The 24,253-nt window shown below is 42.3% G+C and overlaps 2 protein-coding genes across 2 annotated transcripts in view; one reads left to right on the top strand and one right to left on the bottom strand.

Annotated features, from left to right (window-relative positions):
- Positions 1 to 18,678, top strand: part of grk1a (G protein-coupled receptor kinase 1 a) — a 51,825-nt gene extending 33,147 nt beyond the window's left edge. Inside the window, exons 3-7 of the mRNA XM_048540187.2 lie at positions 767 to 924; positions 3,976 to 4,059; positions 5,063 to 5,187; positions 10,541 to 10,742; positions 16,010 to 18,678. Of these exons, the coding sequence (XP_048396144.1) occupies positions 767 to 924; positions 3,976 to 4,059; positions 5,063 to 5,187; positions 10,541 to 10,742; positions 16,010 to 16,305 (865 nt within the window). The 3' untranslated portion in view covers positions 16,306 to 18,678. The remainder of the gene's footprint in view (positions 1 to 766; positions 925 to 3,975; positions 4,060 to 5,062; positions 5,188 to 10,540; positions 10,743 to 16,009) is intronic.
- A 3,313-nt stretch (positions 18,679 to 21,991) lies between these two features.
- Positions 21,992 to 24,253, bottom strand: part of lamp1a (lysosomal associated membrane protein 1a) — a 36,943-nt gene continuing 34,681 nt past the window's right edge. The window contains exon 9 of the mRNA XM_048540795.2: positions 21,992 to 24,248. Within this exon, the coding sequence (XP_048396752.1) occupies positions 24,109 to 24,248 (140 nt within the window). The 3' untranslated portion in view covers positions 21,992 to 24,108. The remainder of the gene's footprint in view (positions 24,249 to 24,253) is intronic.

Below are 24,253 nucleotides of genomic sequence, written 5' to 3'. Positions count from 1 at the left end.
TCACTCCTGACTTGTCTGTGTAGATGGCGGACAGGCTTTGTGGAGATACACACTACAGGATTCGCAGTTTCTGACCACAGTATTTATTTTACTAGTCCAATGGTCAATGAGAAAGATTGTCAAACCATTAAATATTTCAGATAAGGATAATATCTCGGTTCTGATTTGGCCTCTGTAAAGTTTTCCCACGTTTACTGTAATATCCATTTCATAATAATACCAGTCTAGAATTATGCGCAGTACTCAGCGTGCTGTATGTAATATTGAGATAACTTCCCATTATTGCATGTTTGTTGCTCCAAAAATTAACCCAATATAGTATTTTTTCATTTTAAAGGATTTGTTCAGTTCCTTCATTACAATGTATAACTTGTGACGGTCATATTTTAGGTTCCTCTAACAGCACTTTCCAAACCCACAACCACTTCCATCCAGAGGGACAAGGGCAGCTGATACATGGGGACAGCACCCTGTGCAAGTTACCTTCCAGGTCACTCACCATTCTGACTTGGAAATATATTGCCATGACTTCACTGTCAGTGGGTCAAAACTCTAGAACTCCCTCCCTAAGGGCATAATGGGTCGACCTACAGCACATGGACTGCAATGATTCAAGAAGGCAGCTCACCACCAGCTTCCAAAGGGAAATTATTGATGGGTAATAAATTTGTGCCCAGTCAGTGACACCCACATCTCACTGTATTTGAAGATTGCTCAGTCAAATTAAACTTCATGGTGAGACTCATATCATTCCCTCTCTCTCCAGATATCACATTTACAATGTTGATGAGAACAATCCAGGTTTTAGTGAGGAAAGAGCCTGTTTCTACACAGCTCAGATTGTGTGTGGCATGGAACATCTTCACCAGTCCAGGATCATCTACCGGGACCTGAAACCAGAGAATGTGCTGCTCGACAATGAGGGTGAGCTATGGGAGTGAGTGAGGGGGGATCCTAAGGTTTGGAGAGTGGTGGGGTGGCGGGGGGTGCGTTGTTCTCTTTGAATCAGAAGGAGTCTCTCAGGGATGTGTAGCTGCTCTAGTTTTCTGATTGTGCCCTGCCACGTCACATTTGAAATAACTGGACAGTGTGCTTGAAGTTTGAGTCCACATGCACTGAGTGTTACTGTGGAGGAGCGATTCAGCTCAGCACAGTTACAATTACCACAAAACATAACAAGAATGAGGAGAAGGTATAGTCCATTCTGCCCATCAAGCCTGGTCCACTATTCGATAAAATCAGGGCTGATCCAACTGTGGCCTCAAGATCACCTACCTGTCACTACCCTCCTTCTGCTCCACCATAACTCTTGACTCACTTAGCAGTCAAATCTTGTGTAACTCAATTCTGGATATAGTCAATGACCAGCCTCCCACAGTTCTCCAGGGATGAGTATTCCAAAGTTAATGACCTTCTGAGAGTGTATGTTGCCTTTCATCTCCATCTTAATTTGAAACTGTGTCCCCTGATTCCAGTTTCCTCAGCAAGGCTGCGGACAACACTTACATCCTTTTTACTTTTCTTGACTCCAGCTTTGCATTGGGTTGCAGGGTGAAGGATCAGTGACTGAAGGTGAGGGTTGGAGGGTAAGGGGATCAGAGGGTGAGCTGACTGGGGACTAAGAGTGAGGGGAGAGGTTTGAAAGATGATGTGATTGGATACTAAGGGTGAGGGGATTGGAAAGTGAGCTGATTGGAACGTGAGGGTTTTGCAGGGAGAGCAGATTGGCGACTGAGGGTGAGGGGATAAGAGGGCAATAGGACTGGGGTCTGAGGGCCAAGGGATGGTGGGCTTGAAGGTGGGTAGTTGGATGTAAAGTTGCAGGCTGTGGTGTATAGCTCTGAGAGATGGAGATTGAGGGTTAAGTTGAGGATGGGATTCGTGGGTGTGGGTTGAGGGTGGAGGTTGAGCGTGGTAATTGTGGGTAGAGGTTGAGGGTACGTATTGAGAATGCAGATTGAATTTAGGGATTGAGGGTTGGGATTGAGGATGGGGTTGAGGATGGAGGCTTAAGATGGAGATTGAGGGTAGAGGCTGAGGGTTGTGGTTGAGGGCGGATATTGAGAGTGGGTGTTGTGGGTTGTGGCTGAGGGTGGGGATTCAGGGTTAAGGTTAAGGGTGAGGGTTGGTGTAGCCCCTCATGCCCCGAACTGGACTGGCCCGGGTTCCTGATCATTTTTTCCCTGCCTGCCACCAACCTAAGTCTTTTAGGGTCTCAGTCAACCTAGCAAATGTGTTGAATTTGGCCATGGGCACCAATACCACTGACCAACCTAGCAGCACCACCTTTTTGAATAGATCCCGACACATCAGAATCAGCTCAGCTGTGAATGGGAGGGTCTGTAAATCCCCACAGTGGCCTCTATTAAGGGGAGGCTGCTCTTGTGATATTTAGTTGTGTAGAACCCATTTATTGGGTATCCAAAGCCCTACAAATAACCAACATGGTGAAGGAAGTGTGGGCACATCTTTCCTGAGGTCCACTGCCTAGTATACAAAGGAGTGAAAACAGGTGCCAGGGACAAAGGCCAAAGGGAGAGGCTGGTCGTATTTCAAAGGAAGCAATGATCATCATGACTGTCAGATATGCCAGCGGTTACCACCAATCCTAGCTCTGACCTCATCATTCAAGCACACACCAAATGTCCAAAATACAGATGTCCAAATCTCTACCATGCCCCTCCAAGGACACAGATCAGGTTTGAGGACACTGAAGCCTCTTTGGAGACAAAAGAATGTTGATGCCACACTTCAGCCAAGTAAAAGCCACCACACCAAACGGGGCACTTCATTAGAACATTGTCAAACAATTCAGCCAAGGCACATAAAGAGATAGGTAGGTAATAATTAAGAGCTTGGTCAAAGAGGCAGGTTAAGGAGAGTTTTATAGGAGGAAGAAGGTATAGAGAGGTAGTGAGGCAGAGAGGTGTGGGCTACAATTTCCAAAGCTTGGGGCCCAGGCTACTGAAAACACAGCCGCAAATTGTAGAGGGATTAAAATTAGTGATGTACAAGAAATTGGAATTAGCTCCTAAATAAGGTAAGACAAGTGAAGAGGATCTTGAATTTGTTGAGGCTAAGAGTGACATTTAATAAAGAAAATGTCAGCATTTCAGCCTTTTGAACAGACCTTATCAAGAGGGCAGAGTTGTGGGGGGGGGGGGGGGTGCAGGAAGGTGTGGATGGCTGCAGTAAGAGGGGCTGTATTTGGGTAATCAATGTTGGCAGAGGGATTACAGATGAATTCCAGTGAATGTGTGAGGATGCCACAGATCACACCATGACAGCAGATCACCTGGCAGGAGAAGCAACAAGCTGCAGTAGGTATGGAAGATTCAGGGGCTTGAGGTGGGTACAGAGGTAGGGACAGTCAGAGGTCCAAAATCAAATATGAGAATTTTAAAATCAAGACTTTGCTTGACCGAGTGCCAGTGCAGGTTGGCAAGCATGCGAGATGACAGTGATAAGGATTTGGTTTGCGTTATATCATGGATAGTAGAATTTCAGATGATTTCAAGTTAGACAGGACAGAACGGAGGAGTCCAGCCAGGGCTACATTGGAATAATCAAGTCTTGAGGGAACAAAGGCAGGGATTTAGGATGAGTTTAAGGCAGAGATGGCTACTGCAGCATCATTGTGTATATATTGTTAATGAATAGCTGTTGAAGGAACAGTTGGATGTCTTGGCAACCACATGTACGCACATCAGGTCTAGAGGTGTCAAAGGCAGGGGTGTGTGTTTCAGAACTAACTGAGCTGAGACCGGGCAGAAATGGACACTTTAGTTCAATCTGCATTGAGCAGATTAACAGTCTCCTAGCTATCTGCACGGTCTGAACAGACCTAAAAACAACTTTCCAAACTTTTATTGTAATAATTTAACAATCCCAGGACGTAGGGAAATGTATCTTATAATCGGGCAGAAAATTTGGCTGTTTGTTTTGACAGTACTTTTGTAACCGGTCACGTTTCAGGTCATGTGAGAATCTCTGATCTCGGACTCGCTGTAGAATTGGATGATGATCAAACTAAGATCAAAGGCTATGCTGGAACTCCAGGTACATCCTATAATTTCTCTCTGAAGGGAGATGAGGTGAAGCGAAAGCAGAGGAACCGGATGGAGAGGTGGAAGGATAGGGAGAGCAGGAGGAGAGAGAGTGAGGAGGGAGAGGCAAAGGAAGCAGGAAGAGACAGAGAGAGAAAGAGAGAGAGAGAAAGAGAGAAATAGAAATAGGAGGGAGGATGATGGAAGAGAAGGGAAAAGGGGGGAAGGAGAGAGGAGGGTGTCAAACAAGGAGAGAGATGATGAAGGGGACAGAAGGAGATACAGAGGTGGAGAGAGAAGGGGAAGAGGAGAGATGTAGGGTGGGAATGGGAGGTGAAGAGAGGCTTGAGAGGAGGAGGGAGGGAAGAGAGAGGGGGAGAGAACTTAGAACATAGAACATAGAACAATACAGCGCAGAACATGCCCTTCAGCCCTCAACGTTGCGCTGACCTGTGACCTAAGCCCCTCCCCCTACACTATCCCATAGAGAGGAGGTGAAAAGGAGGAAGAGGAGGAGACAGAAAGATGACAAGCCTTTGGGGGTGGAGGAGGGAGTGGAGCGGAGAGTGGAAGGAAGGGAGGGGAGAGAGAAAGAGGGAGGGGACAGTTATGGAGGGGGAAGAGAGCTAGAAAGAGAGGGTGAAAGGCAGGAGGAGGAGAAGGTGAGGAAGGAGAGAATAGGAGAGCACGAAGGAGAAAAGTGGATGGGAAGGACTGTGGAGGAGTACGGTTTGCAGGGGAAAGGGGGTCAGCAAAAGGCGCAAGGAGATGGCTCTGAGTTAGAGAAGGGATGGAGACACGTACATCTACATCTACTAATGGGAGCGAGTGGGGGAGAATGGGTGTCAGTGTAAGTGGGTATTAAGGAGTGGGATGGGCTTGAGGGTGTTGAACTGTTTGGTGTGAAGTGGAGGGGTGGGGATAGGCAGAGTTGTTCGAGTCTCTGGGGTTTTCTGTCTTTAGTTCAGAGTTTCAGCATTGGCAATGGGTAACAGTGCAATTTGTTGGAATTTCAGGTTTTATGGCACCAGAATTGCTTAAAGGTTTGGAATATGATTATTCTGTCGACTATTTCACCCTGGGAGTCACATTGTATGAGATGATTGCAGCCAAGGGTCCATTCCGGTATCGAGGGGAACACGTAAGGAGATTTTAAGATATTCCTTAGTGAATCTGTTGCATCAGGAATGCAGTCATCAAGAAACTAGAAACCTCGAGCTCAAACTTTTCACCACATGGACTTTTTGAATAAAGTCCATGAGATAGAGCAGTAGTGAATCATAGGCGTGTTTGGATTTCCATTCCAAAATTGTGATTTGTTACAGAGAAAGCAGAGCATATAAGAGGGAACATCCCATCTGTCAGTAAGCGTGGGATATATATTCCTCAGGACATTCAGAGAATTCTCATGCTCCCTCTTTCAACAATGCCATTCAGGATGTTTTATTCTTACATGCGAGGTCTTGGTGTAACATTCTCCTGAGAAGTAGTGCCTCTGACAGTGCAAAACACACTCAAAAAATACTGGAAGTGGACAGCCTAAGATTTAGTTTATTCATTTGGTTAAGGAAGTGTTATTGCTATTACTGAGACTTGGTTAAGGGAAGGGCAGGACTGGCAACTAAATATCCCAAGATATATATGCTTCAGACAGGATAGAGAGGGAGGTAAAAAGGGTGGAGGAGTCACATTACTGGTCAAAGAGAATATCACAGCTGGTCTGAAGGAGGGCACTATGGAGAACTGGTGCAGTGAGGCAATATGGGCAGAGCTCAGAAACATGAAGGGTGCGGAACCATGTTGGGGCTGTACTACAGGCCTCCCAACAGCGAGCATGAAATAGAGGTACAAATATGTAGACAGATTATGGAAGGATGTAGGAGCAACAGGGTGGTGGTGATGGGAGATTTTAATTTTCTCAACATTGACTGGGATTCACTTACTATTAGGGGTTTAGATGGAGCAGAATTTTTAAAGAGCATCCAGGAGGGTTTTCTAGAGCAGTATGTAAATAGTCCAACTCGGGAAGGGGCCATACTGGACCTGATGTTGGGGAATGAGCCTGGCTAGGTGGTTGAAGTTTCAGTAGGGGATTACTTTGTGAATAGTGATCACAATTCAGTAGGTTTTAGAATACTCATGGACATAGACAAGAGTGGTCCTAAAGGAAGAGTGCTCAACTGGGGGGAAGCCCAACTGTAGCAAAGTTCAGCAAGAGCTGGGAAATGTGGATTGGGAGCAGCTGTTTGAGGGTAAATCCACATTTGATATGTGGGAGGCTTATAAAGAGAGGTTGATTAGAGTGCAGAACAGACATGTCCCTGTGAAAATGATGGATAAAAAGGGCAAGATTAGGGAACCATGGATGACAGGTGAAATTGAGAGACTAGAAAAGAGGAAAAAGGAAGCAGACATAAGGTCTAGGAGACTGAAAAAAGACGAAGCTTTGGAAGAATATCAAGAAAGTAGGACCAATCTGAAACAAGGAATTAAGAGGGCTAAAAGATTCCATGAAGTATCTTTAGCAAACAGGGTTAAGGAAAATTCCAAAGCCTTTTATTCATACATAAGGAACAAGAGGGTAACTAGAGAAAGCTTTGGCCCACTCGAGGACAAAGGAGGGAAGTTATGCGAGGAGTCAGACAAAATGAGTGAGATTCTTAATGAGTACTTTGCGTCAGTATTCACCGAGGAGAGGGACATGGCAGGTGTTGAGGTTAGGGATAGATGTTTGATTACTTGAGTTCAAGTCGGCATAAGGAGGGGGGAGATGTTGGGTATTCTAAAAAGTATTAGGATGGACAAGTCCCCAGGTCCGGATGGAATCTATCCCAGGTTCCTGAGGGAAGCCAGAGAGGAAATAGCTGGGGCCTTAACAGATATCTTTGCTGCATCCTTGAGCATGGGTGAGGTCCCGGAGGACTGGAGAATCACTAATGTTGTCCCCTTGTTTAAGAAGGGTAGCAAGGATAATCCAGGAAATTATAGATTGGTGAGCCTGACATCAGTGGTGGGGAAGCTGCTGGAGAAGATACCGAGGGATAGGACCTATTTACATTTGGAAGAAAATGAGCTTATTAGTGATAGGCAGCATGGTTTTGTGCAGGGAAGGTCATATCTTACCAACCTGAAAGGATCCTTTGAGGAAGTGACAAAGTTGATAGATGAGGGAAGGGCTGTAGATGCTATATACATGGAATTCAGTAAGGTGTTTGATAAGGTTCCCCATGGTAGGCTGATGGAGAAAGTGAAGTTGCATGGGGTCCAGGGTGTACTAGCTAGATGGAGAGAGAACTGGCTGGGCAGCAGGACACAGAGTTGTAGTGGAAGAGAGTTTCTCAAAATGGAGAACTGTCACCAGTGGTGTTCACAGACATCTGTGTTGGGACCACTGTTGTTTGTGATATATATAAATGGCCTGGAGGAAGGTATAGATGGTCTGATTAGCAAGTTTGCAGGTGACACTAAGATTGGTGGAGTAGCAGATAGCGAACAGGACTGTCGGAGAATGCAGCAGAATATAGATAGATTGGAGGGTGCAGAGAAATGGCAGATGGAATTCAATCCAGGCAAATGCGAGTTGATGTGTTTTGGAAGATCCAATTCAAGGGCGAACTATACGGTAAATGGAAAAGCCCTGGGGAAAATTGATGTTCAGAGAGATCTGGGTGTTCAGGTCCATTGTACTCTGAAGGTGGCAACATAAGTCGATAGAGTGGTCATGAAGGTATATGGCATGCTTTCATTCATCGGATGGGGTATTGAGTACAGGAGTTGGCAGGTCATGTTACAGTTGTATGAGACTTTGGTTTGACCACATTTGGAATACTGTGTACAGTTCTGGTCACCATTTTACCAAGGATGCTTTGGAGAGGGTGCAGAGGAGGTTCACCAGCATGTTGCCTGGTATGGAGGGCACTAACTATGAAGAGAGGTTGAGTAGATTAGGATTATTTACATTAGAAAGATGAAGGTTGAGGGTGGACATGATTGAGGTCTACAAAATCATGAGAGGTATAGGCAAGGTGGATAGCAAGAAGCTTTTTCCCAGAGTGGAGGGCTCAATTACTAGGGGTCACGATTTCAAGGTGAGAGGGGAGAAGTTTAAGGAAGATATGCGTGGCAAGTTCCTTATGCAGAAGGTGGTGGGTGCCTGAAACACGTCAGTGGAGGTGATAGATGCGGGCATGATAGCATGATTTAAAATGTATCCAGACACATGAATGGGCAGGGAGCAGATTTATAGATTCTTGGAAAATAGGCAACAGGTTTAGATAGAGGATTTGGATTGGCACAGGTTTGGAGGGCCAAAGGGCCTGTTCCTGTGCTTTAATTTTCTTTGGTCTTTGGACATTGTTGGCAAGACAAACATTTACTGGTCATCTCAAACTACCTTGATGATGGTGAACTCCCTCTTTAATCCATTGCATTCAGGATGCAGCTATGAAGGGAGTTCCAGGATTTTGACTCAATGATTCTGAAGGAATGATGATACTATTCCAGTGTCAGGATGGCGAGTGGCTTAGGGAAGGGGAGGGGTGAACTTGCAGGTGGTAGTATTTGCATGTATCTGCTATTCTTGTCTTTCTGGTTTGAGTGGTTTTTGAAAGTGCTGTCTTAAGGATCTTTGGTGAATTTCTTCAGATGGTATACACTGCTGTTGTTCAGCATTGGTGGTGGAGTGAATGAATGCTTGTGGATATGGTGCCAATCAAGCAGGTTGCTTTTTTTCTGGACGGTGTCAAACTTCTTGTGTTTTATTGGAGATGTACTTATCCAGAAAGTGGGGCATATTCCATGACTTTCCTGACTTATGCCTTAGATGGTGGACAGGCTTTATAGAGTCAGAAGGTGAATTATTCACCACAGGATTCTTTGCCTCTAACCTGCTCTTGTGGCCGCTGTATTTGTGTGACTGGTCCAGATCGGTCCCATTCAGTTTCCGTTAGTGGAACCGCAAGATGTTGATGGTGGGAATTTAGTAACCATAGCTAATGAATGTCAAGAAGAGATAGTTAGATTCTGTCTTGTTGGTAATGGTTATTGTCCAGCATTTGTGTGGTGTGAATGCCTGGACATTGTTTAGGACTTGCTGCATAGGGGTACAGATTGCTTCTTCATCTGAAGACTTACAAATTGTGTCGTTATCGGCAAACATCCCCACTTCTGACCTTATGATGGAGTAAAGTTGATTGATGAAACAGCTGAATATGACTGGGCTTGGGACAGTGTCCTACACAGATGCTCTTAAGTCCAAGATATTTGACCTGTGACCAAATCTCCACGTGCCAGGACTGACTCCAACTAGCAGAGAAATTACCCAGATTTCCATTGATGCAAGTATTACTAGGGCTTCTTGATGCCTCACTTGGTTGTATGCAGCCTTGATGTCAAGGGCTGACACTCACACCTCGCCTCTGGAATTCAGCTCTTTGGTCCAAGGTTGAACCAAGGTTATATTGAGGTTAGGAGCTGAATGGCCCCGAGGAACCTGGACTGGGCATCACTAAGCAGGTTATTGCTGAGCAAGAATTGCTTGATAGCACCATGATTAACCGTTTCCATCACTTTGCTGCTGATGGTGGCATATTTCTTTTGATTGAAATGGTAGGGGCCAAAGCCTGATTGAAGAAACAACAAAATCAGAACCCTAATTTCATGTTTATGCCACAGAATATATGATGGCAAGCATCTGAATTTGGAATAAGTTCAGTCGAGTCTTATCATCTCAGTGAAGAGTTCTCTCTTGGCAAGTAAATGACATGGTGAGCCAGCAGACACAGTATACAGATGTGCTTTCCAGTTGAAGACAATCTCTGTCATGACTTTGTGCTTGAAAGGTTCATTCAGATTGTTAACTTGCAACACTAAAGAAACATATTTCACAGAAACCCTATAACACAGAAACGCTGGTGAGCAGAAACCTCATATTAGTAAAATTCACCATATGGTCATAAGATGATAAGAAAATAGGAAGAGAATGCAAAGAGATGGGAGTAATTCTGGATATTCCTAAAACCTCATTGGCAATATTGTTTTCAATTCTGATCACTACTTATAATAAGGATGCTAAAATCTTGCTGAACAGTACCAGGGCACTTCAGTTATTGTGAGGAACTGAAGAAACTGGGGCTGATGCCCTGGCTTTAGGGGAAGGTTTGAGGTCCTGAATGGTTTTGATAGAGAAAATAATACACTAAATCTTTCCAAGTTCAGCAACCAGAAGACACAGTTTTGAGACGATTGATGAGGTAACACGAGAAACCTTATCTTTTAACACAGCACTTTGTTATGATCTGCCTCAAAGGTTTGGGGAAGTAGAATAGATTATGGCCTTCAAAAGAGTGTATGACAAATATTTGAAGGATAAAAGATTACAGGGCGATGGTTAAGGAGAATAGGGCTGGGAATTGTCAGTTGCTCTATCGAAGAGTCAAGACAGGCATAATGAACTGTACTGTATATTAGTTTTGACCTTTGTGTGCTGTCACCAGGTTGAGAACAAAGAGGTGAAACGGCGAATTTTGAATGACCCAGTGACTTACTGCAACAAATTTAGTGAACCAAGCAAGTTGTTTTGTGAGGCTTTGCTGGAGAAAGATCCTGAGAAACGCCTTGGATTCAAGAATGAATGTTGTGATGAAATAAAGGCCCATGCCTTCTTCAGGAGTATCAACTGGAGAAAACTTGAAGCTGGTAAAGTATAAAAATCAATTAAAAACAAAAATTGCTCTGTCTTGTGGAATCCATCTTATGGATGTCAGAATATTTCAAATTCTGTTCCTACATCAACAGCAGTCCTTTACGAATTAACTGAGGACAAAATTTATGCTCTCTTTATAAAAACACGGGTATGACTGAATACCTTTGGTAATAAAATTTCTTTTTCAGAACTCATTGGTAGCTCTATGGTTCCTGTTGGGGCTGTGTAGGATGTTGGCAAGGCCTCTTCTGCAGTATTGTGTGCAATCTGGTTGTCCAGTTATAGGAAAAATATTATTAAACTGTTGAGGGCTCAGAAAAGATTTATCAGTATATTGCTGGGAATGAAGGGTTTGAGTTATAAAAATAGGCTGAGACTTTTTTCCACTGGATCACAGGAAGTTGACGGGTGATGTCATAAAAGTCTGTAAAATCATGACAGGCAAAGATAAGATGACTAGCAAAGTCAAAACTATCTTTCCCTCAGATAGGGGAGTTCAAATCAAGAGGGCATATTTTAAGGTGAGAAGAGAAAGGTTTAAAAATTAGGGGGCAACCTTTTACGTAGAGGGTGGTTTATGTGCTGAATGAAGTGGTGGATACAGGTAGTTACAATGTTTAAAAAAACATTTGGATAAGTACACGAATAGGAAAGGTTTAGAGGGATATGGGCCAAATGCAGGTAGGTGGGATTAGTTTAGCTTGGGAACATGTTTAGCATAAACTAATTGGGCTGAGACATTTGTTTCTATGCTGTGTAACCATATAAATTGAGATAAACAGCACCATTCAGAACAAAGGTAGGACAAAGACGTCAAGAATGCATGCTTGTGTGCAGCAACATAGTTTGGGTTTTGAAAGGACCACGTCACTGTAAGATGTTTGCAAGAAGTTTATGGGTTACCTTAGATTAGATATTATGACTATTTTACCGTGTCAAGTTTCTGAGTTATGGAACCTGTCAACGAGGAGTCAAAGGGCTGTTCGTTTTTTATTTGTTTCCAATGCTTAGGTCAGACAGTGTACTCCATCAGATTTATTAGAATTCAGTGCCTTGATGGATAGTTCAGAGTTAGTCACGTTGCTGGGGGTTTACAGCATATTTTTTGTTTGTAAAAATATATTTTATTCATAAAATATCAAAAAGTATTTCACAAGATGTTTTGAAGTGCGCGTTCTGTAAAATGCGGCTAAATACAACTGTTCTCCACTGATCATGTTGATGCTTCAATCTAATTCAGAATCAAGCACAGAGCCCGAGGGGGGTTCTATAATTTACCAGTTCTTTGGTACACTGACTGAGAAACTTTAGACAACAATGTTTCCTTACTGTACCTCTGTGTGCCTATCCCAAGTTTTAATACACCCCTAGCACGTATTCCCGGACCTTGGGATATTCTAGTCTACAATATTCAGTCAAGGATGACTCTTTACGCTGGCAAACCAGCAGGTTTTGACAGCCAATGTGCACCTTTCATTGAGTTGATGCTACTCCAGGTGCATTGGCTTTTGTCTTGTGTTTCTCTAGGAACAGCTTGTAGAGCACAGAGTCCTGTGTCACAGAAAATAAAGACCACTGCAACTTTCTCCAGACCTTCACTGTGAAGACACAGCAAGCGATGTGCGACACTTGGGAGGCACAGTGACTCCGGGTGTTCATGAAAGATCTGATGGGTATATCTAGGTGCTTCTTTGGAAGTGAGGCATTCTACCAAATTGGTTTGAAAGCCTGCTCAGGGAACCAACCAAAAGGATTAAGCATCTCCTTTCTTGCAGGGGTTGGAGAACATAACGCTGACCATTGCTTGATGGACATGTGGTTCACGTAGTTCTCCTGTACTAACTTCTGCACAAAGGATAGGAGGTACCGTAGGGGCATTCAGCAGTAATACGGCTGCACCCATCTTTTATATTGCCCTACGGTTACAACTTAGGCACAAAGTAAAATTTGCAGTATGTGCACCTGTATACAGCTTGATACAGTCAGACACCAAGGTAGCCATCAGGATGAGGGTGACAGAGGTTATACTTCTCACCTCCCATCCAGGGTTTGTACATGGCACCCCTGCTGATATAACCAATCTCTAACCTCCAAATAGTAGAAGATGGTTTACACAACCTACGTTAAGGGATATTGGCAATGCCTTACAATATTTTAATAAAATTTACTGAAAAGGATAAACAGTAATCTAACTTGGATTAGGATAAGTTAGCATCAGTATTTATTTTACCATTGCTGGTCCACTGCCACAGTTTCCATCAGCTAATGTCACGTGGTTGCAAAAATTGATTACATTGGCGAATAAAACTACAGAACAAAGCCATGTTGTGTCTAGAGTTTGTAATTAGTCATTGAATGGTTACAGAACAGGAGGCCATTTGACTTGGAACCCTTGGTGGAAGAGAATTGGCTAACAAACAGGAAACAGCAAGTAGGGATAAGAGGTTCTTTGGCAACCTGCGACCAGTGAGGTTCCAAAGGGATCAGTGCTGGGATGGCAACTATTTACAAAATATATTCATGATGTAATGGATGGAAGCAAACATGTTGCAGCTAAACTTGCTGAGGACACAAAAATAGGTGCAATGGCAGGTTGCGAGAGTGGTACAAACACTATATTGAGAGATTAAACAAGTGGGCAAAAACATTGGCAAATGGCATGTAAGTGTGGAAAACTGTAAAAGTTGTTTATTTTGGAAGGGTGAACAAATGGCCAGTTTTCTTTTGAATGAAGATTTAAAACAAGCATTGCAGCACGGTGGCTCAGTGGTTAGCACTGCTGCCTCACAGCACCTGAGCCCGGGGTCAATTCCACCCTCAAGTAACTGTCTGTGTGGGTTTCATCTCACAGGCCAAATAGCGTGCTCCTGTTCCTACTTCTTATAATCTTTTCCTGGCCAGACTCCTACACATACCTCTCTCTATTTCACATAAAGATGGACTTTGACAGCCTTGTTTCAATCTGCCTCTGCCACACTATGGAAGTATGAAGGATGGGTGTAGCCATTGTGCTGTTGAATACCCTAACTGCAGCTCGTGTCCTTTGTGTAGAGATTAGTACAGAAAAACCACATGGACCACATGTCCATCGAGGAATGGTCAGTGTTACATCCTCAAAGTCCTATAGTAAAGGAGATGATTAATTCCGTTGTTTGGTTCCCTGATCAAACTTTCAACCCAATTGGGCAGAATAGCTCACTTCCAAAGAAGCACCCAGATGTAGCTTGGCTGGTGGTGTGAAGGGCACTATCCATCAGGTCTTTCATGAACACCCAGAATCTCTGCACCTCCCAATTGTTGCACAGTGCTTTCTGGAATGTGCCTTCACAAAGAAGGTCTGGACAGAGTTGCAGTAGTCTTTGGTTTCCGATGCAGGACTCGTGATCTATGAGCTATTCTTGGAGAAATGCAAGACAAAGGCCAATGCACTTTGAGGAGGATCGACTCAAATGAAACGTGCATGTTGGTCTGCCCACAACTGGCTGGTTGTCCAGTATAAACAGCCATCCTAAATTGAATGTTGTAGACAAGAACATCCCAAGGTCCACAAATAGGTGCAGAGGGGCACACTAAAACTTAGGGTAGCTATGCAGAGGTGCACTAAGTAAAGTTGCTGTTTAAAGCTACTCACCACATGAAGGTTTTTCCTTAAGTCACTATTGTTTCTTTTCCTAATTACCTTAAATCCATGCCCAGTGGTTGCTGACCATTCTACAGCGGAAACAGTTGAACTCTACTACATCCACATTTCTTGTAATTTTTAAGACACTTCAATCAAATCTCCTTGCAGTTTTCTCTACTCCAAGGAAAGCAGCCTAACTTCTCCCATCCATCCAGCTTCTAGCTGAAGATGTGGACATTGTGACAGTTGACATAGTAGGGTCGGAAGAGAAACGTTGGCAGGAAAAAAATCCCACCCGAAATCAAGAAAAAACAAAAACATTTGCTGCCATTTTTGTTTGATTCAAGTAGTTTAGTACATTCCTACAAATATACACAAATACAATGTACTTGTGTGTAAGGTAAATAAGTGTTTTATTCATGTAACATCTGAGGAATGTCTCAAGTAACTCAAATTCCTTTAAGTATAATTTGTTACGTTTACAAACCTTAGATAGCACCTTCCAAATCACAGCCACTGCCATCTAGAAAGACAATGGCAGCAGATTCAGGGGCACACACCAACTGCAAGCTCTCTTCCAAGCCACTCCCAACCTTGACTTGGAAATATATCATTCCTTTAATATAATTGGGTCAAAATTCTGGAACTCTCCCTAATGGCAACATGGATCTACCTACAGGATTTCAAAAAGGCAGCTCACTTTTTTGATGGCGAATGGAGATGGGTAATAAATGCTAGCCCAGCCAGCACAGTCCACTTTCAATGACTGAATAAGAAAACCCCAACAGCCACATTTTACACAACAAGCTACCGTGGAGCAAGTTAAATAATTTCCTTTGGTGACGTGGTGGATTGAGGACCAGTGCACCAGCAATCTGGAAGAATTCCCGGTTCTTTCTTCAGTACAGCTTTGGAATCTTCAGTGAGTCTATGGGTTGTATGTCTAATGCAAAAGCAGTTATACGGCTCAGGGGTGCACAGGATTTTCAGTCCAAATACTTGTGGCTGGTTTGTTGTTGTTCAACAAACGTTTCGTTACCCTGCTAGGTAACATCAGTGCAGCCTCCGATTGAGCGCCATTGTGTTTTCCCACCTGGTTTTTAAACTCTGGAGTCCATTGAGCAGGATTACCTCACTTCCAGTTTTCCTTTGCAATGGATTGTATATGTGGTCGAGTTGTGTGTGTTTGTTGGTGGCTTTCTTTGTGGAGTACGAGGCTTCTAGGAAATCCTGTGCCTGTCTCTGCTTTGCTTGTCCCAGGAACTAGAAGCCTCGTACTCCATGAAGAAAGCCAACGAACACAGAATTCGATCCCATATATACTCCGTTGCAAAGGAAAACTGTAAGTGAGGTAATCCAGCTCAACAGACTCCACAGTTTAAAAACGAGGCTGGAAAACACAACGGCACTCCATTGGAGGCTGCACTGATGATGTTACCCAGCAGGGTAATGCAAGATGTGCGGAACAACAATGAATCAGCTTGGCGAGCCAACCATCACAACATCCACAAACCGAGCTACAAATCTACTCCAAAACCTTAGAGTTCAAATACTTACAAAAGAAACTAGGGTTGTGCAACAGAAAATGGTTATGTATTAATGCTGCTCACTGATTACATTTTCTATGGTCCCTTCCAGGTATACTTCCACCTCCTTTTACCCCAGACTCTAAAACAGTGTATGCAAAGGACATTCAAGATGTTGGCGCTTTCTCAACTGTGAAAGGAATTACCATTGAAGATGCAGACAAAGAGTTTTTTGATGAATTTGCAACTGGTAACATCCCTATCCCATGGCAAGAGGAGATGATTGAGACTGGTGTGTTTGATGAGCTCAACGTGTGGGGGGTTAATGGTGGATTACCAAATGATCTAAGGAGAGGATCAATTCTGGAAATGCCTCCCTCCAAATCAGGAGTTTGTTCTATTTCTTAAACAAGGAAATAAATTGCTGCAGGCTCCATATTTTAAGGAGTAGCATGGATAAGGTGTAAGATGAAGCATACCGTTGAAAACCCAACATCTATAAGTACTGTAGTGAGCCTCAAACACTGCTTGTGACATTGAGAGACTGCCAGATCCTAGCATTAGGCCAGGCTAACTACAGGACATCTGGGCCAATCATGAATTGCTGGGAAATAAAAACCACAAGCTATCACAGCAATTATGACAGTTGTGAATTCTCTCATCTGGTAATCCCTCTGTTTATTGCTCATTTCCTGTTCTTTCACATCTGCAGTTTATCCTCTTCATCCCAGCCTAATTCCACCACCTCAGCTGTGATTTTAGAAGGGGATCCCTCATCAGCTAGAACCTCTTTTTCCCAGTTGCAGGGATGGCAGATTCAGAGTTTGACCCCAACCCAGCCCAGGTTGTTACGACAACTGAGACAGCCTTGACAATGATCAAGCCCACTTCTCACGTTATGAGGGGACCCTCTGAAATGTGTTCTCTTGGGGGGGAAAAAAAAAGATCCTTTCTCTTCAATAACAATCCCAACTTGAATCCTGTGTCACCCACTCCATTAACTCTAATAGGGCCTACCACCAGCTACTGAAATCTTTATTCAACTATTAATGGCACAACTCCCCAACAACTGCATGTCCGTCTCTCAACCGGAAAATTGGGAACTCACATAAAGGAGTACACCAACATGGTTTGCAGATGGCAAAAGCTTTACTGCCCAACTTCAGTATTAGGGTCTGCCAACGTTACGCCATTTCAGAATTCCCTATGTAGATTAAGGGCCTCAGAGCCTTTAGGTCTCTACCTGCTTTACAAAATATTCAGATCATTCCCAAGAATGTGACAACGGGATTGCACCAGAAGGCCTGACGGGGGTGGTTGTCAGCCTGTTTTAATAGGGAAAAACTGGTAAAGATAATGGTATAGTGCCAGTATTACTGGACAAGCAATCCACAGGTCTAGGCTAACGGGACAAGGTCCAGAACCTACCATGCTAGCTCATGAAATTTAAATTCAAATCAATCATCAGTGGTCATAAAAACCCAGAACAAAACCAGAAGTTTCTGGAAAAGCTCCGCAGGTTCTCTTCATGGATGTTGCTAGACAAAAATCAGAGTTAACTTTTCTGGTCCAGTGACCCTTCCTCAGAACAGTATTGAGGAAGGGTCACCAGACTCAAAATATTAATTCTGATTTTTTTCTTCACAGATGCTGTCAGACCTGCTGAGCCTTTCCAGCAACTTCTGGTTTTGTTCCTGATTTACAGAATCTGCAGTTCTTTCGGGTGTCATAAAAACCTATTTGGTTCACTAATTTTCTTCAGGGGAAGGAAATATGCCATCCTTCCCCAGTCTGGCTAACATGTAACTCCAGTACCACAGTGATATGGTTGACTCCTGAGCACACTTTGAAATAGGTCTCTGAACAAGTCTCTCCAGTTCCAGGACAATTAGGGATGGGCAACAAACATTGGCCTTGCCATTGATGTGCACATCCCATGTGAGAATAAATTTAAAATTATTTTTAAATTTAGATTATCATCTAAGCGTTTCAAAAACAGAAAAGCTTTGCAGGTAAATAGCCTACTAACATTTCTATAGACAGTTAAAAATATCAGCTTAAACTGGAAGAACTTTTAAATCAATAGCCTCAATTTGGATTTAAAGTGGATAAATTTTTAAATTACGGGTCAAAGAAGATTTTGTTTTTTCTCTCTCTCTCTCTCTCTCTCACACACACACACACACACACGAAGCAATAGTGCACACAACTGTTTCACTCCAACAGCTGCTTAGGCAGAGGTTGTTTCTAAACCCACTGGCAGCAGTCTTACAAGGTGAAAAATTAAACAGATTGATGGCATTCCTCATTTGTATCCTGTAAATTTACAGGTTTGGGGATTGAATTCCGACTAGAGAAACAGCCCTGCTGTCATTATCTCCCACTTGTCTAGCAAGGCTCTGTCCTCCAGAGATAAATGAGCTCAGTCTTCGTGGGACTACAGTTGGCTGTTGGAATAAAGAATTGTAATAATAATCAGGATAACCACATTACCAAAACCAATTGGTGGTAGCTTGTTATGTGGTGTAATGCCAGGTCATTCCATGTGCTCAAAGGGCAATGTCAAAGCTGGATGGATTTAACTTAATACTTGTATCAACTATTTCCCATTTTTATGGTGAAAATTGTTACCCTTTCCATTGCAACAAGTTAATTAAAGAAAACAAACACAACAATGAGAAGATATTGAAAGCTAGAGCAATGTAAACCTTTTGTATTTTGATGGAAGACAGAAAAGAACGCGTTCAAGTACTTCTGACATTCAATAAAAACTAATTTTGCATGGACTATTTGCACATGGTGATTTTTCAGATTAATACAGCCTGGACTGACTGCAGAGACCACAAAACCACCACAGATAAAAAGATTCTCAGCTCAGACTTTGTGGTGGCAGATGAAAATATTTTCAGACTTCACTATTGCCACATAAAACTGAAATGTGACCATTATTCCAGTTCCTTCACATGTGCCTGGTTCAATCCTACTTTATTCCTTTGCAACTTTTCTGTAGCAGCTCAAGATAATCAAATAACTTGCAAGGCATTTCAGAGGACAGATTTGAGTCAATTACATGGGGTGTGGAGTCACATGTAGCCAGACCAGATAAGGATGGCAGGTTCTCTTCTCTGAAGGACACTAGTGAATGCTGTTCTTTTTAAAGCAAATATCTGGTAGCTTCAGAGTTACTATCACTGGGGCCAGCTTTTCATTCTAGATTAATAATCAAATTCAAATCCTAACAATTTTCACAGTAACATTACTATTGTCACAATTCCACATCTTGTATGGTCACAACTGTGTAAAACCTACATTAGACCACACTTCGCAAAGTCACTAGACAAGGCATTAAACAAATATTTGCCAAATTAACAGGAACTGAGTAGTTATAACCGTCAGGAAGAATTAAGCAGGTTGGAACAATTTTCATTTAAAAAGACCTGAAGGTCGACCTGTCAGACATCAAAAATTACTACAGAATCAGAATCCCTGCCTTGTGTAAGCAAGCCAGTTGGCCCACTGAGCATCACACCCTCACCCATCTCCCATCCTACCCCTGTAAACCTGCACATCTCTGGACACTGAGCAATTTAGCACAGCCAAACCACCTAGCCTGCACATGTTTGGACTGTGGGAGGAAACCCACACAGACATGGGGAGAATGTGCAAACTCCACACAGATAGTCACCAAGGCTAGAATCAAACCCAGGATGCTGGTGCTGTGAGGCAGCAGTGCTAACCACTGAGTCACTACACCACCCATGTAAAGGTTTAATTGGATACAGATAGAAGTGTTCCATTGTGTGAGCCAAAAGTAGGGGCCATTGAGAAAGGGTAGGCACTAACTTATCAAATGAATAAGTCAGAAGAAACTCCTCTAAAAAGGATGGTTAGAATGTAGAACTTTCTATTCACTTTATAAAGTACAGGGAGTATAACCAGGGAGCACGGACTTAAAGTAATTGGCACAGAGAAGAAAAAATCTTATTCTGTTGGCATCTGCTAGAGGCTTGGAAGAAAACAGTATGATAAAACATCCTATATAAAGAAACATGTAGTGCCATAACTTAGCTTGAAAAGTGCTAGAAAAAGTGGGATTCAACTGCGTGGCTCTTTTTTCTAATACTACAGACACAATGGATTGAATGGCCTTTGTCTATGCTGTCAAATATGCAAGGAAGAATAGGCCATGCTATTGACATTTGAGGGGGGGGGGGGGGGGGGGGGGGAGGAAAAGAGAGAGAATGGGAGGCCACTCACACAGAACATTGATCCTTGGGGCAGATGGTCCTATTTGTGTTCTCTACGCAATTCTAGACTATATTACAAAGCAACACTTGACTTCTACACAAGAGCACAAGGCAAACCAGTTTAGTCAGAATTGGACAATTATAGAAAGGAGATAAGCGTGTGCTGGGCTTTTACTTCCACAGAATTGCAATACAAAAGGGGTTAATCAAATATATTAGTTACACCAGACCCTTTCATCTTTTTCGATGCATTGTTACTGGGTGAACTCTAACTTTCAACATGGGAGAAATGCAGTTACAATAGCAGAGAACACTCAAAAGTCGAGAAGGTGCCACAACATTTCCATTGCCAGAGGGAGAAGTTTTAGGAAACATACTAAGCAATCAGCATATTCTTGATTACTTGAAAAAGTGGAAACAAAAATTGCATTGCCATGGAATGTGAGCACACAGATAGGATGGTGGTGGAGGAGGAAGAGGGGCTGTACCTTCCTCTCACTTTCTCACTGGTTGTTTTGTGGTGTGGCAAATGTGCTTGGCTGGACAGGGACCACAAGGTGCAAAAACTTCATTAAAAGCACAAACTCCTTGTAGATGAATGAAAATTAACTGAAAATGCTTTCCCAATAGTCCAGTGCTGTGGTGATTAGTTTGCCCATGTAATGAATGTTAAATGGAAAATAGGCTGTATGCCCGAGTACTACATATTTTATTGTTTTTATTTTAACAAAATGGTTATTGACAGGATCCAGGTATTATCCAGGACCTTATACAATGCCATTAGTCTTTAAGGGGAAGCTACATAAACATGAAGGAGAAATGAACAGGTTTTGTTGATTAGAGTTAGATGAAGGCTGGAGGTTTGTATTGAGCACAGAAAACCAGCACGGATTAAACAGTTAATTTCTGAGCTGCTGATAGTATGCAATGATATGCTTCACCAATATGTAGGTAGTCAGTGGAATTTAAAATTTTTCAGTATTAATGCATTAGGCAAGCTAGTTATACAGTACCTTACACTATGAAATGGCGATAAAAGCCATTCAAAAAGTCAAAATCCCCTCCACCACAATACAATCGACCAGTTCAGCTACTAAAATTCAATTAAAAAAACTCCAAAACCACTACCTCACAGGACATCCTGCCCCATGTGGCCAAACATCTTTGGGTTGAGAATCACCTGGTCGGTTAGACCCACAGCCGAAACCTGTGATCAAACAGACTGTATCAAGACAGTCAACAATAATGACCCAAAGCTCTTAAGATTTTAACTTAAACCTTGTTTTGATGTGCACCTACATCAAACTGCAGACAAAAGTAGTAACTTCAGTGAAATTTAAGGCTTGTGGGAGACGATACAAACATTTGAAAAACAGTGGAGTGTTATAGTGATCAACAATTTTGCGTACTTGCCTCTAATTCAACTGTTCTAAGATTCTCCCTCTAACTTTTGTATTAACTGTATCAGCACTGGAAGAGAACTAAATTCCCCAATACCCTGAGGACCATGACTTGCACTTATGTCACAGAATAAAAACTGCTGGCAAGCAAACAGAAAAAATATTAGAGCACAAGGAGCAGAACAGGTTTACACAATTCCAGTGTGCAATTTGTTAGATTTTGGTCAATCTGCAAATGCAGAGTAGCAGGACTGCCGTGTGACGTTATAAAACAATGGTCACTTATATCCCACATTTAACATAGCAAACTGTACCAGGACATTTCAGAGGAGCTTTAACTAAACAAAATTTGACACCAAGCCAGAAAATATGGAGAGATGTTCAAAAGCTTGGTGATATTAAGAGAGAGAATTCTTCATCTCAGACAAATGTAAACTTAAAAACATGTTTGGCAGACAGAATAGAAATAATTTTATTGGTGCACAAGTACAAGTCAGGAAACTTTTCATTTCCAACAAACTAAATTACAGAAACAAAAAGAAACTCAAAGTACAAAAAGGAATGGAACAGAGTGCAAATAGTTTAAATCAAGCAAGTCATAAAAACTGAGCAAACTGCAATGCTGATGAAATCATTTCTTGTAGAACAAAAAGGCCTTAAATACGCTGCAGAAAATCATACAAGCATACCTTCAGACTTGATGCAGTTACATGGTCAAGAATATTTGCCTCTTCCTTCCAATACAAAGACTCTACCAACCAGATGCAACTTAGAAGTAGACTTTTTCTATAACAAATGATCAACACTTGGTAAGTGATTGTGCGACAGAATTAAGATTCCCTTTGTTATCCAATTGAGAGAGCTGGCCAAATGCCTTGAACAGAAGAAGGGAAACTAGCACATAGCCCTTTGAGAAACAAATCCTTTATTAGCACGGTTATAGGCAATGCATACACCTCATGTGCCAAATCTTCAGTTAACAGTCCAAAATAAGCTCTTAAGCACGATTGGCAGGCTTAAATTTCTTTATACGGTAGACATGCCTGAAAAAGTGCAGTCACAAAAATGCACACAGTTTAATTGATTTTTTAAAAAAAGGGGAGAAGAGAACAGAATGCCAGCTCCTAACCATTTGCAGAACACCCAAAATAGATCACTCAATAGCATAAAATCAAGTTTAAAATATAACCCAGACAAAAAACTAAATATCAGGAACCAGATTTGAAACAGGTGGCCCATCAAGTTAAACCAAGTTTAAACCATACATATATTAACTGTATTGGGGAGAACTGTGGGTGCTAAGTATGCTAGGGTAATGTTCAGTTCAACCAACATCCTCCTTCAAGTTTATGGATCAAAGTGCACAGTACACACTGAGATGACTAGCACTTGAACTAGTTCGATCCTTGGACTTGATCCACATTCAGCTGGTTTTTTAAAACCAGTCAGTAATTACTGAAGCTGTCTCAGACTTAACACTGATTTATACAGGAAAATAAAACTGCTTACACCCAATGCACTTTGCTTTATATCCATACAATCACTGTGTGAACTGTGACAGCAGCGACACGTGAGCAAAGTAAGAGCAATGTTGTGTTTTTGTATTTCAAAAAGGCCAAAACACTGCAACACAATCTACACCAATGTGTTTTTCCTCCACAATGCCAAGGAGGATGGCAAGCCCTTTCTAACAGTTAGCATTCCAATGATTAAAACAAAACTGAAACCCAAATTAAAATCTAGCAATACCCCAGCCATTGTAATTTGTTTATAATTTTGTTTGGAGTGGGAATGGGGGCATAATTTTCAAATAGGCTAATTTACAGGCGCACATGTTTGAGTATACATACACACACCCCAAAAATAAAAGTTAAATGTAATTAGCCAAAAAAAAGTCACTTTAGCACAACACACAATTAGTTCTGTAAAGCAGGAATTAACACTCTTGGTTACACAACAGAAGTGTGAAATATTACTAATTTACTCACAAACAGTTCTTTTCCCCCAAAGAACTCTTGCATTTAGTATTACAACCTCTGACAAAAAAACTGGTCTCTCCTGGTTGGCTACACTCAATGTAAATAAACCCAGCCCCTCTACGTTACCTACAGTGCACCTGCTCTTGGTATATGAACAACTTTGAACATAAATGTGCAAAGGTGGCACACAGTTGCCACTTACTCACAACTTGAAGTGTGTGCATCACTGCCTTGGCTAATTGGGTATGACTTGGGTTTCGGTTTGCATTGAACAACCTGTATTTATTCCCCGAATGGGTCACAGACCCCAGAGTTAGACATTATGATGTATTTCCAATGGTATACTCTTTACCTCAAGGTCTAGGGGTGGTGGCAGCTGCGTGCTGTGGGAAATATTTCACCATATATGGTTAAAAATATAATGTTAGAAGCAAGTTGTCAGGCAGAGGATTCTGTTTGTCAGTAAACTTTTTTCTCTTAACTCCCTTTAACACAGGTCCATGCCCAAGATTCCAGAGAGAATGTGTGTGCATTTCTTTGAAAAAGAATTAGTTACAGAAGTGGAATAGCTAAATCTATGTGAGGTTAGATGGTTTGGTATCCAGCATGGCTCCTCTTCCTTCCAATCAGATAAGCAATCAACACAATCAGCACAAGGCCAGCAAGAGCAGCACCAACAATGATTGGGATCAACATGTCATCTTTATCCATTTGGCATTCTTCAGCTGTT

This window comes from Stegostoma tigrinum, chromosome 12 (assembly GCF_030684315.1).
Source record: "Stegostoma tigrinum isolate sSteTig4 chromosome 12, sSteTig4.hap1, whole genome shotgun sequence".
NCBI lineage: Eukaryota > Metazoa > Chordata > Chondrichthyes > Orectolobiformes > Stegostomatidae > Stegostoma > Stegostoma tigrinum.
The sequence above is the reverse complement of the archived record's forward strand: the minus strand, read 5'-3'. Positions and strand labels throughout refer to the sequence as shown.